This window comes from Mustela erminea, chromosome 12 (genome assembly GCF_009829155.1).
Source record: "Mustela erminea isolate mMusErm1 chromosome 12, mMusErm1.Pri, whole genome shotgun sequence".
Lineage (NCBI taxonomy): Eukaryota > Metazoa > Chordata > Mammalia > Carnivora > Mustelidae > Mustela > Mustela erminea.
Window position 1 is genome coordinate 35065868 of NC_045625.1, and position 14846 is coordinate 35080713.

Here is a 14846-nt window from a genome sequence, read left to right on the forward strand (position 1 = left end):
TGATGCTGGGGGGTGGTGGTCATGACCAGAGCCGAAGGCAGCCACTTAACCCACTGAGCCATCCAGGTGCCCCTGTAGAGTACATTTGAATGAGGCTGCTTTTTTGAATTGCACTAGTGCTGAGCCATTGTAAAAAGCAGTGGAGGTGAATTGTGGAATTGTAGAGAATGGAAATCTACTCACAATAACAACTTGACAAAATTTGTGTTAAACTACATAGATGACTGAGGTGTAGGTGGAGTAAAAGTGGTTTCCTTCATACCGTCTTTTAAAATTCTGTGTATTATAGGAATATTTATGCTGACGCTATCTCAGTGATTTCCATTTCTAGCATTTACTGAGTTACTATTGTATTTGCAGTTGTAAACAGATGTTCTTCAGTTACGTCTTTTCATTCCAATGGAATTGCTGATATTCGACTACTTTTGCCTTTATAAAAGGCAGTTTCGTATAATTAAACAAAAAAAAGGACAGTAGTGGGCTGTTGATTTCTAATATTTGCAGAGCTGAATACTAATTTTGTAATTTTTTTTTTTAAAAAAACGTTGTTTAAATTTGGTTTTAGAGCTGATGGGGAACCAGCGCAATTATTTAATACTCAGGCTTTTGCCTTAGCGTAAACTGATGTATTGCAAAGAGGCAACACAGAATCTTTATGGATCACAACAGTAAATATTATAATGACTTTCTTGACATTTGCTATATTACAGTCCTCCTGTCAGGCGCCAGAGAGGAAGAAGGGATCGTCTGTCTCGACATAATTCCATTAGTCAAGATGAAAACTATCACCATCTCCCTTATGCACAGCAGCAAGCAATAGAGGAACCTCGAGCCTTCCACCCTCCGAATGTATCTCCCCGTCTGTTACACCCTGCTGCTCATCCACCCCAGCAAAATGCAGTAATGGTTGACATACATGATCAGGTATAGTAACAGAATGTCCAGAAAATACAGGTGCTAAAGATTGGTGGCAGTTTATTGAGGTAGTTTTTCATTGTAAATTTCTTTTAATTTTACCTAAAAGGAAGTAATTTTTCCTAAACAGAAGCTGTTTTAGGTAAGATCATTCTTTTTAAATTCTATGTAGCTTGAAAGAAAGTTGAACTTTAGAAAATTAGGAGCAAGGTTATGAAAGCTCAGAATGGTTTCGTGTATTAGTTGGAAATCACTGATAATAAGTTTAATAGGAGATAACAGAAAACTGGTGGTTTGAATACACATTTCTGTTTCCCTCTCCCTTCCTGTTTCTTCTGGTTAATTCAGTAGGCACGACAGTTGAGTACATCTTTGTTGGTAGGTTTCCATGGGTCTCCACAGGGATGACAGGTAGATGGCTTATTCCCTTTGTTCGTGCCAGGAGCTGAGGGACTATTTGAGAAGAGGGCTTGTCAGACAGAGCCTGAGAGTCAAGACCACAATTGTTTGGATTTCTATGGATTTTCTGAAGTCAGCAATAAAGTTGCTGAATTTTAAGGATAAGGAAAAATTCGTCTTTCACATTTGTAGATAGAAATTAGAAAAGGAAGGAAAATCGAACTGGCATTCATTTTTTTCATCTGTAGTAGATGATAGGAAACCATGAAAACACTGTATATTGACAATTGAAAGAAAATATGATCTCTACCAGGCACCATCTTCTGTCAGACATGTTCTATCCTGTGTTAAAGAAACAGTTCAAAAAATTGATCATGCAGTAAGAAGTTCTAAAAAGAAAAAATTTTCTAGACCACATTCTTTGTGGTCATAATCTGATAAAATTATAAATCATAACTTTAAAAATAATTTTTAAAATGACACTGAAATGTTTGAGGCAAGATTATAATTGGGGAAAATTAAAGGAAATACCATCAAAGTCAGATATGCCTAAAGCTGTTGTCTGAGAAAATTTTATAAACTGTCATTATTTATTTTAAAAATAGAAAATAAATGAACTAATTGCTTGAGTAATTAGGGAAAAATTTACAGAGTAAACCAAAAGGAATGAAAAGAATAAATTACCAGGAAATATAATTAAAATTAACAATATAGAAATTTATTTAAAAAGAAGCAGCACAAAACCCAATCCTGGTGCTTTGAAAAATTGGTAAGAATAACTAGCACCTTGTGAGCTTGGGTAAGATGAAAAGAACCAAATATATAAAGGAAGTAGGAATGATTTAAAAAAAAAAAAAAAAAAGACCTATATCCATACACATAAGAAATATTCAAAGAATTTTCTTCAATTTTAAAATGAAAACACCTATTTCATAAGGGTTGTTGGGAGAATTAAGAGTTAATTTATTCTGAGCACTTAAACTAATACAAATGGTAAGCACTCAGTTATTATTTTGCTGTTAGCTATTGTAAATTTCTTTTAATTTTACCTAATTATAATGAAATTCTGTGTGTAACTGGGGGGACAGAGAAAATACGAAGTTCCTAGAGGATATTATGCTTAGCAAAATAAGTCAATCCGAGAAAGACAATTATCATATGATCTCCCTGATAGGAGGAAGTTGAGATGCAGCATGGCGGGGTTGGGGTAGAAAAAGAATAAATGAAACAAGATGGGATTGGGAGGGAGACAAACGGTAAGAGACTCTTAATCTCACAAAACAAACTGAGGGTTGGGGGGGTGGGATAGGGAGAGGGTGGTGGGCTTATGAACATTGGGGAAGGTATGTGCTGTGGTTGGTGAGTGCTGTGAAGTGTGTAAACCTGGCGATTCACAGACCTGTACCCCTGGGGCTAATAATACATTGTATGTTAATAAAAAATTAAAAATTTTTTAAAAAGGAAAAAAAAAGAAGGTCCAAAAATTGACCCAACAATAATAGAAAAATGTGAATTACCACATAAGTGTAAAAGCTACTTAGAATTTTACCATTGAAGAGGCACAGTGATAAGATGGTTTCACAGATGATTTTTCCAGTTTGTAAGGAACTCTCATGTAATAATATACAAATGATTTCAGGCTTTTCTTAAAACCAAAAAACCAATTTTTTCTAATTATTTTATGAAACCTATGTAATTTTAATATCAAAAATAAAGATAGTAATCCCCAAACAACAATAGAAAACTCTCAAATACAAAGGAGGATTTTCTAAATAGATGTTCAGAAATACCTAGCAGCATATCAGTAATAATAATAATAATAATAAAGGTTTATTCCAAATAAGAGGATAGCGTAGTATGGAAATATTCATAGTACATCAACAAATAATAGGAGAAAATAATGATTTTTATCAGAAGATGTTGGAAGTCAGTTAAAATTTAATAAAAACTAATAGTTAAGAACCAAAAGGGAAATTACTTGAATATAATAAGTAAAATTAGCAGCAAGTATCCTAATTGGCTAGATGAATCAGCAACTAGAGATGTTTGCTGTCCATTTTTATTTAATGTTACATTAAAAGTTCTACCGGATGGAATAAGATAATGTAGTTACAGGTATAAAACAGTGAAAAAAATAATTGTATTTTTCTCCTCACTATGTAATTGTAGAAGAAAACACAAGAAACTCTAGTTTTAAAGAATTTAATATGGGGCCCATATGCAGATTAAATGTATAGATGTCTCTAACTTATATCGATCACTTCATGAATAGATATGGTATATCCATACAGTGAAATAATAATTCACTAAAAGGTGGAGTGAAGTACTAATTCATGCTGCACTACATGGATTAACCTTGAAAATATGCTAAGTCAAGTCAGCCAGCCACAGAAGGCCACATTTATATGAAATGTCTAGAATAGGTTAAATCCATAGAAATGGAAATGAATTGTTTCCAATATTGTTAGGAGGATAAGCCAAGACAAAGGAAAGAAAAAGAGTTTGAGAACAAGAAAAGAACAAATAACACCCATCAGTATTTGCAGATGAAATGACCATATGCATAGAAAAGCCCAAAGCATCTTAGATAAGCTATTAAAATTAAGAATTTGAACAGATTGATTGGTTACCAAAGCACCTATAAACAATCAGTTGGGGGGGCCTGGGTGGCTCAGTGGGTTAAGCCTCTGCCTTCAGCTCAGGTCATGGTCTCAGGGTCCTGGGATTGAGCCCCATATCGAGCCCCATATTGCGCTCTCTGTTCGGTGGGGGGCCTGCTTCTCCCTTCTCTCTGCCTGCCTCTGTCTACTTGTGATCTCTCTCTGTCAAATAAATAAATAAAAATAAAATTTAAAAAAATCAATCAGTTGTATTTTTCTATACCAGAATCAAACATAATAAAAAAAACTTTTCAAAGATATATTTACTCTAAACAACCAAGATTTTTTTTTCAACAGATAAGCTGTGGTGATGAGGGGAGATGGAAATAGCAGTTAACAAACTTAGAGATACTCCAATTAATTGTAATATGTAAACTATTTTTGGATTCTGATTAAAAATTTGATACTGATGATGCATTGGAATTTTGAACAGAATATTATTTCTAAGGATCTTTCTCCTTTTTTTTTTTTTTCTTTTTAAAAGAGTTTTATTTATTTGACAGAGAGATCACAAGTAGGCAGAAAGGCAGGCAGAGAGGGGGGAAGCAGGCTCCCTGCTAAGCAGAGACCCTGATGCGGGACTAGATCCCAGAACCCTGAGATCATGACCTGAGCCGAAGGCAGAGGCTTAACCCACTGAGCCACTGAGGTGCCCCAAGGACCTTTCTTTCAAGGGAGTTTGATAATGCTCCTGTGGTTAAGTGTTTCTGTCTTCCAGAAATATGTACTAAAATATTTATTAAAGGATGGGTTCCTGGGATTTGCTTCAACAAAATATAGGAAAAGGAGAAGTTGATGGAAATGGATTGGCTGTGGTTTAATGGTTTTGGAGGCTACATAATGAATAGGGGGGTTAATTATACTACTGCTGAGTGTATTTGAAATTTTCTGTAATGTTCAAATGAAAAAGTATCATTGAAAAATCAAAATAATACAGAGGAAATTATGAAGCAATCTTAATAAAAGATGTCTAAGATTTATGTAGAAGATTATAACACTTTGTTAAGGCAGTAAACCTATCTAAATACTGAAGGTTTGTCTTGTAAACCTTTTTGTAAAAACTGCCTGTTGTCAAAACTGACATTCGGAACATGTAGAAATAGCATAATCTCAAGTAAATTTCCAGGAAGATTTAGGTATAACTTGAAAAGATGATTCTGTCATTTCTGTGGCATTTTATTAAGGGCCTGGAATTATCTTAGAGTAGGGGAAAGCAGGCTACTGCTGACTGTTTCTGTAGAGTTTTACTGGAATGCAACTATGCTTTCTTATTTATCATCTGTGGATGCTTTTTGCAGAGATCAAGTCGCCCATAAGCCTAAAATACTTTCTGGCTCTTTAAGAAATAGTTGGCGGGGCGCCTGGGTGGCTCAGTGGGTTAAGCCACTGCCTTCGGCTCAGGTCATGATCCCAGGGTCCTGGGATCGGGCTCTCTGCTCAGCGGGGAGCCTGCTTCCTCCTCTCTCTCTCTGCTTGCTTCTCTGCCTACTTGTTATCTCTCTCTGTTAAATAAATAAATTCTTTAAAAAAAAATTCTTTAAAAAAAAAAGAAAGAAAGAAAGAAATAGTTGGCTGATGAGTGCTCTGGTCTAGTTGCTAAGACCAAGTAGTTCTCAGAGTATGTGCTAGATCATTTGGCCAGCAGCAGCAGCATCACCTACACATTTGTTAGGAATGCAGGTTCTTGACTATACACTAGACTTACTAAATCAGAAACTCCAGGTATGGCCAGCAACCTGTTGTAACCCAAGTGATTCTAATGCCAGAATAATTAAATGGACTAATGACATAGAACATAAAGCCCAGAAATAAACCCACACATTTATGGATACTTTAGTGATATATGGCTTCAGATGAGTTGGAAGAAGACAGAATTTTTAATTAATAATGCTGGGACAATTGGGTACCCAATTCGTCTTCCTAGATACTAATTTCTTTTTTTTTTTTTCCTTCATTTATTTGACAGACAGAGAAATCACAAGTAGGCAGAGAGGCAGAGAGAGAGAGCTGGGAAGCAGGCTCCCCACTGAGCAGAGAGCCCGATTCGGGGCTCGATCCCAGGACACTGGGATCATGACCTGAGCCAATTTTAGTATATGTGCTGCCGAAGCGAGCACCATGACCTGAGCCAAAGGCAGACCATTAACCCACTGAGCCATCTAGGCGTGCCCCCCCAGAAACCAATTTCTAATAAGTTAAGTAAAGCAGGGGCACCTGGGTGGCTCAGTGGGTTAAGCCTCTGCTTTAATGACAAGCAATAGATTTGTATCTCTAATTAAGCTCTAAATGAATGTGACAGAAAACCTGATAGAAAATGGTCAGGTGAACAAAGGATAGTTTTACCAAAAAGGAACTCTGAATGGTTAATAAACCTGTCATAAGGGGCACCTGGGTAGCCCAGTGGGTTAAGCCTCTGCCTTCAGCTCAGGTCACGATCTCAGGGTCCTGGGATTGAGCCCTGCATCCAGCTCTCTGCTCAGCAGGGAGCCTGCTTCCCCCACCTCTTTCTGCCTGCAGTTCCTGCATACATGTAATCTCTCTGTTAAATAAATAAATAAAATCTTAAAAAAAAAAAAACCTGTTCTAAGATACTCACCTGCTCTAATCAGAGAATGCAAATTTTAAGGCAAGCATGTTAATACTGTTTTTTGTTGTTTTTTCCATTCTTCAGGTGGGTAAGCACAATTGTGACACAAGTACATCTACTTTGAGTGGAGATGCTGGAAAATGGTTCCTATTGTTACTGTTAGGATTGTGGCTTACCCAGCCATTTACAATACTGTAAAATTCACCCTTTTACCCAGAATCCCTCTGAAATAAATGAAACTACTAGTATTTTTGGATATGTATTCAGTGATCTTTTTTTACAGTTGTGTTTGCAGTGGTGAAAGAGTGAAAACAACTTGAATATCCCAATAGCCTATTAGTGAGACGACTGTGTTAAGTGGGTGTTTCAAAAAAAAATGAATTGACTTTAACTCCCTTCAAGACATATCTACAATATTAATTGAAGAAAGTAATTTGCAAGCTATATCTCATTTATGTTAAGGGAAAAAAATGAACATGACAACAATTAGTGGATAATCTGTATGTATTCATATGCCCATGGAAGAAAGATGTTGAAGGGTTACATGTTATTAACATTGTTTGCCTCAGGTAGGATAGGAATCATACTGGCCAAGAGAGAAGGAAATTATTTAACTTTTTAAATTCTCCTTCAAGTTGTTGTACTAGTTGGATTTAAATTTTTTTAAAAATTTCCTGTTGGATGTGGCTAGGTATTAGAAGATACAGCTTTCATGTTTCCAAGTTTTCTCAGAAAAGTTTCCTCTATAAAGCAGACAAGAAGAGTTAATACAGCAGTTCATTATTCTCCTGGACTTTTGAAGTCTTTTTGAGGGTCAAGTTGTGTCTTAGTTCTGTGGGTTTTATTTATTATTCTTGAAACAGTCAGCTGTCCTATACAGTGATAAAGAATATTCTGGTTGAAGCTATTGCAGAAGTACATTGTGAAACTCTGTGTAGCTAAGAGAGGAAACTGTAAAGGCCTAGATTTTAATTTTTAATAGTTGATTTCTTATTCAAACACCTGAAGTTCTAAGGTTGCATTTTTCTTTCCTACTAGCTCCATCAGGGCACTGTCCCTGTTTCTTACACAGTAACAACAGTGGCACCACATGGGATCCCACTCTGCACAGGCCAGCACATCCCTGCTTGCAGTACACAACAGGTCCCAGGATGCTCTGTGGTTTTCAGTGGACAGCACCTCCCTGTCTGTAGTGTGCCTCCTCCAGTAAGTCTGCAATCCCCTTAGAATGGCTAAGTGTGTTCTGTAAGCAAACAGAATTAAAGAGACTGCTCTTTGGAAAAAGCTCTTCATTTTCAAGTAAAAAATGCAATTTTATTGCAATAGGAGTCTCAAAGCATACTTAAAATAACAATTTAATAAAGTTAGCTTTAAAACTTGGTGTATTTTCAAATTAAATTAAACATATTTAAATATCCTAAAGAGAAAGCATGTATCAGCACTGTTTATAATTAAACCTTGATAAAGGTTGGATTAGGGTACTAGCATAGAATATTGAACTACTTAGTAAGTCAGTCTCAGAGACTTTAGTGATCAACAGTAATAGCCTCAGCGCTTAAGTTTTTACAAGCACTTTGAGTGCTTGGTCTTACTTATTTCTCACTGTAGGAAGCCTGTGGTAACAATGGTATCCCCATTTTCTAGATGATGAAATTGCAAATGACTTAATGTCACAGAGACAGTTAGTATGAGAGAGCAGTGATTAACACCCACTTCCTTCTGCCTCTTAAGCTCATGTTTTATCCTTTAATCCATCGACCCCCAGTCCAACCTCCTTATTTCACAAATGAGGTCACTGAAATCCAGAGAATTTAAATGACTTGTCTGACTGAGGTTTTCAATGAAGCCTTTTCCTGAAACTAAATATAATCCTAATATCTTTATTTGAATGTGAGATTAAAAGGAACACAGAAATACCAACTCTAGTTTTAATTTATTAATTTATCCTAACCTTGGTTTCTCAATAATGGATTATGGGATCAGTGTGCTAAATTAGCAGACTAAAATATTGAGAAACATAACCTTACTATGTTAATAAGGAACTTAGCTGTGGGTTGGGCTCTTAGTAAATATCAAAATTCCGTAAATAAGAAAATTTCTGTAACATTGAAAAGGATAGGTTCTTGGACAAGAAAGCAGTAATATCTGGTTATTCAGTCAAGTAGGAAGGAGCTTCCTCTTCTGTGCAACACTTTTCACTCCACTTCACAGGTATCAAAAAGCTAAAGAGGAAGTTGGGTGTTTTGACTTATATGCCAGAACTATATAAAATACAGAATAATTACTAGTATTTTACTGATAAATGCAAAAATACGCTATAGTTTCATTGTCAGTGTAGGTCATTAAGATATTTTGGTATGATTTTGAGCGGGACATGGCAATGACATTTCAATCTCAATGTATAGATTTTTAAGAATACATTATTACTAGTTTTATATTAATAACAAATAATGGTTTCTTTTACAGATGCTTCAAGCATGTTCAGTTCAGCACTTACCAGTACCATATGCTGCGTTCCCACCCCTTATTTCTAGTGACCCATTTCTTTTACATCCTCCTCACCTTTCTCCCCATCATCCTCCTCATTTGCCACCACCTGGCCAGTTTGTCCCTTTCCAAACACAGCAGTCACGATCGGTAGGTATCTACTCTTCTGTCTTTAATTTTCAGAGAATGTATAGACCTAAGAGGCAGATTAATTTAATAGATGTTATTTGTTACCACTTAAAAACTATAATTTAGGCACTCTTCTGGTTCTTAAAAGAATTAGGGAATTCACAGTTACACAAATTAATATAAACATGTTTACCTAAAATTATCTTGGTTGCTTAAGTTTTTCTAGTTCTTTTATATGTCTCTTGTATAATTTAAAATTGTTCCTTCATGTCCGCAATCCTTCTGGAAGTAAATCTGAAGAAAAATTCTGTTCTGTTTTTTCCTTTTATGTATTTCTGAAATGGTGGAAAATGAAAGTATTATAAAATAGTTTATTGATACTTGCTATAATAATTACTTTCATTTAGGCAAGAAAGTAAATTTGTTTTCTATATTCTGTTGAAAAGATGAGGTCATCTGTTATAATACAGTTAATTTTGTCTTGGGACTGGAATTTAGCTCAGAGGCATATTCTCTTGAGGGGTTGGAGGAAGTATAAGCACTGTAGCAGTGGAACAGGGGCACAGGAAGGAGGCCCAGATGTTTTTTGGACAGGCCAAGTTAACCATCTAAACTGTCAGGCATTCAGGGTGAATGGGAAAGAGAACATACAGAATGATACGGGGAAAAGATTTTAAGTCCTGTGAAAGGAACTTGGCCATGTATCCTAGAGGAACCTTAACCATCCTTTACCTAGGATTTATGCACCATGCGGGGTCTCAGGTAGAGGAGAACTTAACCTGGATGCTCCTCTGACCGCTATAGAAGCCAATTAGGACAAAAGTTGGGCTTATCCAAAAAGTTAAAACTACTTCTATAAGGAAGTCTTTATTAGAATCATGGCAGGATTGATGGCAGGATGATCTTAGCTTCAAGTACCTGAGAATTCAAGATTAAAACAAAATTTTGCCATCACTTATATTTGAGTTTGGTATCCTTTAAAAGGTCCAGTCACATAGCCAGATCACAGCAGCTTAGGTTCACTTGTGTTGTCATAGTGTCAGCAGTTGGGATTTCTCTCAAGCATATATAAGCTACCAAACTAAAGTGGAATTTTGTTTGAATAGTGAATAATGTGTTGATAATTGTCTAACTGCAGAAGGAAGTTAGACTAACGTTGAAGAATACATGTTCTTAAAGGAGTCAGATACACAAAAATAGGTACATAAGTGTTCATAGTAGCATTACTTCTAACATCAAAAGGTGGAAAGAGTTCAAATGTCCCATCAACTGATGCAGTGAAGCAGTGAATCTTTTTCAGCTATAAAAAGGAGTGAAGTACTGATACACAGACTACAAAATGATGAGCCTTGAAAACATGCTAAGTGAAAGAAGCCAGACACAAATGACACAAACATATGAAATGTTCCAGGATAGGCAAATCTGTAGAAATGGAAGGTAGACTGGCAATTGTCCAAGGCTTGGGGAGGACTGGAAAAATGGGGTAGTGGACTCCTAATGAGCACAGGTTGGGGGGTGGAGGGATGAAAGTGCTATGGAATTAGATAGTGATGAAGGTCATAGAACTCCGGTGAATCTACTTAAATCTATTGTACCCCTTAAATGAATTGTACCCCTAAATGAATTGTACCCCTTAGCAGGGTGATTTTTTTTTTTATAGTATGTGAATTATATCTCAGTAAAGTTATTGTCAAGAAGAAACATAGTGTGTGCTTCGCTTTCCTACATTGTCTCAGTGTTCATAGCATGCTTTTGAAGTAGGAGTGAACCTTTTAGTCCTCTAGATAATATGAGGTTCATATGAAGTTATTTATATAAAAGTCACATGGCTCATTAGTGACAACAGCAAGAGTCTAATACTGAAGCCCATAAGTCTTCTAATACAGCATCATGCCTGCTCCATCTGATCCCACCCATTTAGTCCTGGTTCTGATTTATAAATATACACATGCTCGGTTTCATATGTTAAAGTGTCTGAAGTGTCAGAAGATTTTGTGAGGTCAGTGTATTATGATTAAAAAGGAATTTTAACTTCCATATAATTACTTTCCGTCTCCTTTTTTTGAGACATTTCAAATAGTAAAATGTTTATTGGAAATGTTTTAATGACGTTTCAGAGAATTTACTGTAGTCTGTATGTCCACATGCATAAATTTAGATTCGTATAAACATCAAGAAATAAATGACCTTAAAGGTGTTTGGGGGAGGTTAATTTTTATTATTATGAAACATAATATGTCTAAACACTGGCAGTATATTAATATATTAGTTTGCTCTTTTCCTCTCTCAGCCTCTGCAAAGGATAGAAAATGAAGTGGAACTCTTAGGTGAACATCTTCCAGTAGGAGGTTTTACTTATCCTCCATCGGCCCATCCCCCAACATTACCTCCATCAGCTCCTTTGCAGTTCCTAACCCATGATCCTTTGCATCAGGAGGTGTCCTTCGGAGTAGTAAGTTTTCAATCATGTTATTAATCTATTACTTGCTGAACTTGTTCTGAGTTCTGTTTCTATATAACTCTGCCTGTTTAGAATTTTAAATGTATTCTTGAAAGTGTTTGGTTGGAAAATTGTATTTAAAACTACACCTAAGTGTATTTTTTTTTTTTAAAAGATTTTATTTATATCTAGAGAGGAAGTGAAAGCGGGTGGTGAGGGAGAGGGAGCATGGGGAAAGGGGCAAGCAGACTCCATGCTAAGCTCAGAGCCTGGTACAGGGCTCAATCCCATTACCCTGAAATCATGACCTGAGCCAAAATCAAGTCAGATGCCCAACTGACTGAGCCACCCAGGTGCCCCAATCACTAAGGAATATACTTAAGTGTATTTTTTTTTTTAAGATTTTATTTATTTATTTGACAGACAGAGATCACAAGTAGGCAGAGAGGCAGGCAGAGAGGGAGAGGGAGAAGCAGGCTCCCTGCTGAGCAGAGAGCCCGATGCGGGGCTCGATCCCAGGATCTTGAGATCATGACCTGAGCCGAAGGCAGAGGCTTTAACCCACTGAGCCACCCAGGCACCTCTTAAGTGTATGTTTTAAACTAGTTGTATTTATGCTAACATTTAATAAATACCAAATGTTAACTTACTTAAATAGTAAGAAATTTTATAGGTTTTTTAAAGAAGAGAGACTATTAGGCAAAATAAGTAGTTAAAAGGGTAGAGTGATCTTAAATTGTTTCAACCTTTTTCCCCTACAGCCTTATCCTCCATTTATGCCTCGGAGGCTCACAGGACGTAGTAGATATCGATCCCAGCAGCCAATACCACCTCCCCCCTATCATCCCAGCTTACTACCATATGTGTTGTAAGTCCTGTTTTTCTCATTGTAGTGAATTCTGAATTTTGATAGCCTTGACATTCTCCTCTTATGAATATCTTCTGCGTGATACATGATTGAGGGTGTGTTAGAGATTTGTTTTTATGTAATGTTAAGGGATTGGACTGGGAGACTGTGTAAGGGTGGAATAAAGAGAAGAGCCAAGAACAAGGGAGAAGTGGGAGAGGAAGAAATTTGTGAGCCAGAAAATAGGTCAGAAGATTCAAAAAATAAAAAGTAGAAAAGTTTACAATTTTGCCTCTCTTACAGCTGTCATCACTAGCCACCTTTGAATATCCAGCTTTTTAAATTAAGATTTTATTATTTATTTGAGAGAGAGAGCACCCGTGTGTGCATGTGCATGTAGCAGGGAGGGGCAGAGGAATAGGGAGAAGCAGACTCCACACCAGGCAGAGAGCTCATTGTGGGGCTTGATCCCAGGACTCTGGGATCATGACCTGAGCCGAAGGCAGATGCTTCACTGAGGCACCCAGGGGCCCCGCATATGTTTGATGCTGCTGCTTTCCCAAGGAAAGAGGTCAGAGAAGTTATTTCTGTGCCTTAGAAATACTGTTAGGATTAAGTTTGTAATGCCCAAGTGTTACACATGATAGTTTTTAATTTGTCTCTCACGTAGTGAAGTTCAGAAGTGGGCAGTTCAGGAATTGTTGGCCCAATAATTAAGGAATGGTTCTACCATGTTCAAAATTTTTTGGCTTTCTCTACATGAATGAAGATGGCTCCTCGGGTTCTAGCCATTATATCTACACTCCAGCTAGCAAAAATGAAAATGGATCTCTCTGCCTTCCTGCCTAGTTTCCACTGGCCAGAATTCAGTTTCAAGTCTATAATTACCTTCTAAGAAGTCTAGGAAATGTTTTTATAGAGAGGGCAAGGCTCCTATACCACACACTATTTTGATAATTGTAGCTATATTAGAAGTCTTTAAAGTCAGATAATATCAGAACTTGGCTCTTAAAATTATTTGAAGTCTTACATGATCCATGTAAAGTTGAAAATCAGCAAATCGGTTTCTACTAAAATGCAGTTTGCTGGGATTTTGGTAGGAGTTGCATTAAATTTATAGATCAATTTTGGAAGAGAATTGATATCTTCTAGTCTGCATAACAGTGTATTTCTCTATTTGTTAATTTAAAAAAATCTTCCTGGTGGTAGTATTTTTAGTTTTTAATTATATAGGTCTTGCACATGTTTTGTTAAATTATAATCTCTAATATTTCATGTTTTTTATGCTTTTGTGAGTTGTATTTTTTTAATGTCAGTTTTATTGCTAGTAAAGTCCTTTTCTTTAAAGGGTTGCCACTGATTAACACTGACCATTCTTTATTCTTTTAGCATTAACCTTGTTCTTCCCATTCTATTCATTGAAGTAGTGTACCAGTGTATCAATATTAGTGTTGGTTGTTTTCACTGCAGATCAATGCTTCCAGTGCCACCTGCAGTGGGCCCAACTTTCAGCTTTGAATTGGACGTGGAAGATGGAGAAGTAGAAAATTACGAGGTTAGTAGGTAAACTGTGAGTTTGTTTGGGTAGAGTTATATGCATAAGAAGTATTCTACTCAGTCAGCTAATTAAACATGCATTTGATAAATCCTTTGTATGTTTCACAACATGAATATATCAGAAAAGTGGTTGGCATCCTTGGGATATTTCTACATGTACCACACAGCTATGATAAGAAGATAGGCTTGGTGCTATATTAGAGTTAAATAAAATGCCTTTGAGAGAATGTAAGTGGCAAAACATTGAATTGTGATTTGGTGTGAAAAGATTTTTTGGAAGCATAAGTGTTTGAGCTGGTTCCGAACGGATGGAAAAAGAGCAGCTTCGTGCATGAGATTGAGGTAGGGAAGTGCCGGATATTCTTGAGGCATGGCATGCAGTTGGTGGCTTAAGTGAAAAGGAGAAAATAGAGATTTGATTGAAAATCTCAGCTGGCTGTTGAGTATGTGTGCCCTGCTAGAGACATAATTTTCACTGTTGGGAGGAAGGAGCTGCTAAATGTTTTGGTTCTGATGGCATCAGATTCTACCTTTAAGAGTCAAAACTGCTAGTAGCATAAAGGAGTAGATGGGAATGGTTAGACATTAGTGGGAGGAAAACTTACTAAATAGGTTGGGCAAATTATAGGACCATGCAATTCTGAACTATGGGAACTGTAAATCTAAAAGAGTAGATCTTAAGAGACTTTTTTCTTTATTCTTAAAGTTTTTATTTTTATTTTTATTTATTTTTTTTTTAAGATTTTATTTATTTCTTTGACAGAGAGAAATCACAAGTAGGCAGAGAGGCAGGCAGAGAGAGAGGAAGGGAAGCAGGCCCCCTAC

The 14846-nt window shown here is 36.4% G+C and overlaps 1 protein-coding gene across 16 annotated transcripts in view; it reads left to right on the plus strand.

Annotated features, from left to right (window-relative positions):
* Positions 1-14846, plus strand: part of RNF38 (ring finger protein 38) — a 140527-nt gene that overhangs the window by 116860 nt on the left and 8821 nt on the right. For all 16 annotated transcript variants that reach the window (XM_032306386.1, XM_032306387.1, XM_032306388.1 and 13 more), the window contains 6 exons: positions 711-924; positions 7600-7767; positions 9028-9198; positions 11468-11629; positions 12379-12485; positions 13935-14019. In XM_032306386.1, the coding sequence (XP_032162277.1) occupies positions 711-924; positions 7600-7767; positions 9028-9198; positions 11468-11629; positions 12379-12485; positions 13935-14019 (907 nt within the window). The remainder of the gene's footprint in view (positions 1-710; positions 925-7599; positions 7768-9027; positions 9199-11467; positions 11630-12378; positions 12486-13934; positions 14020-14846) is intronic.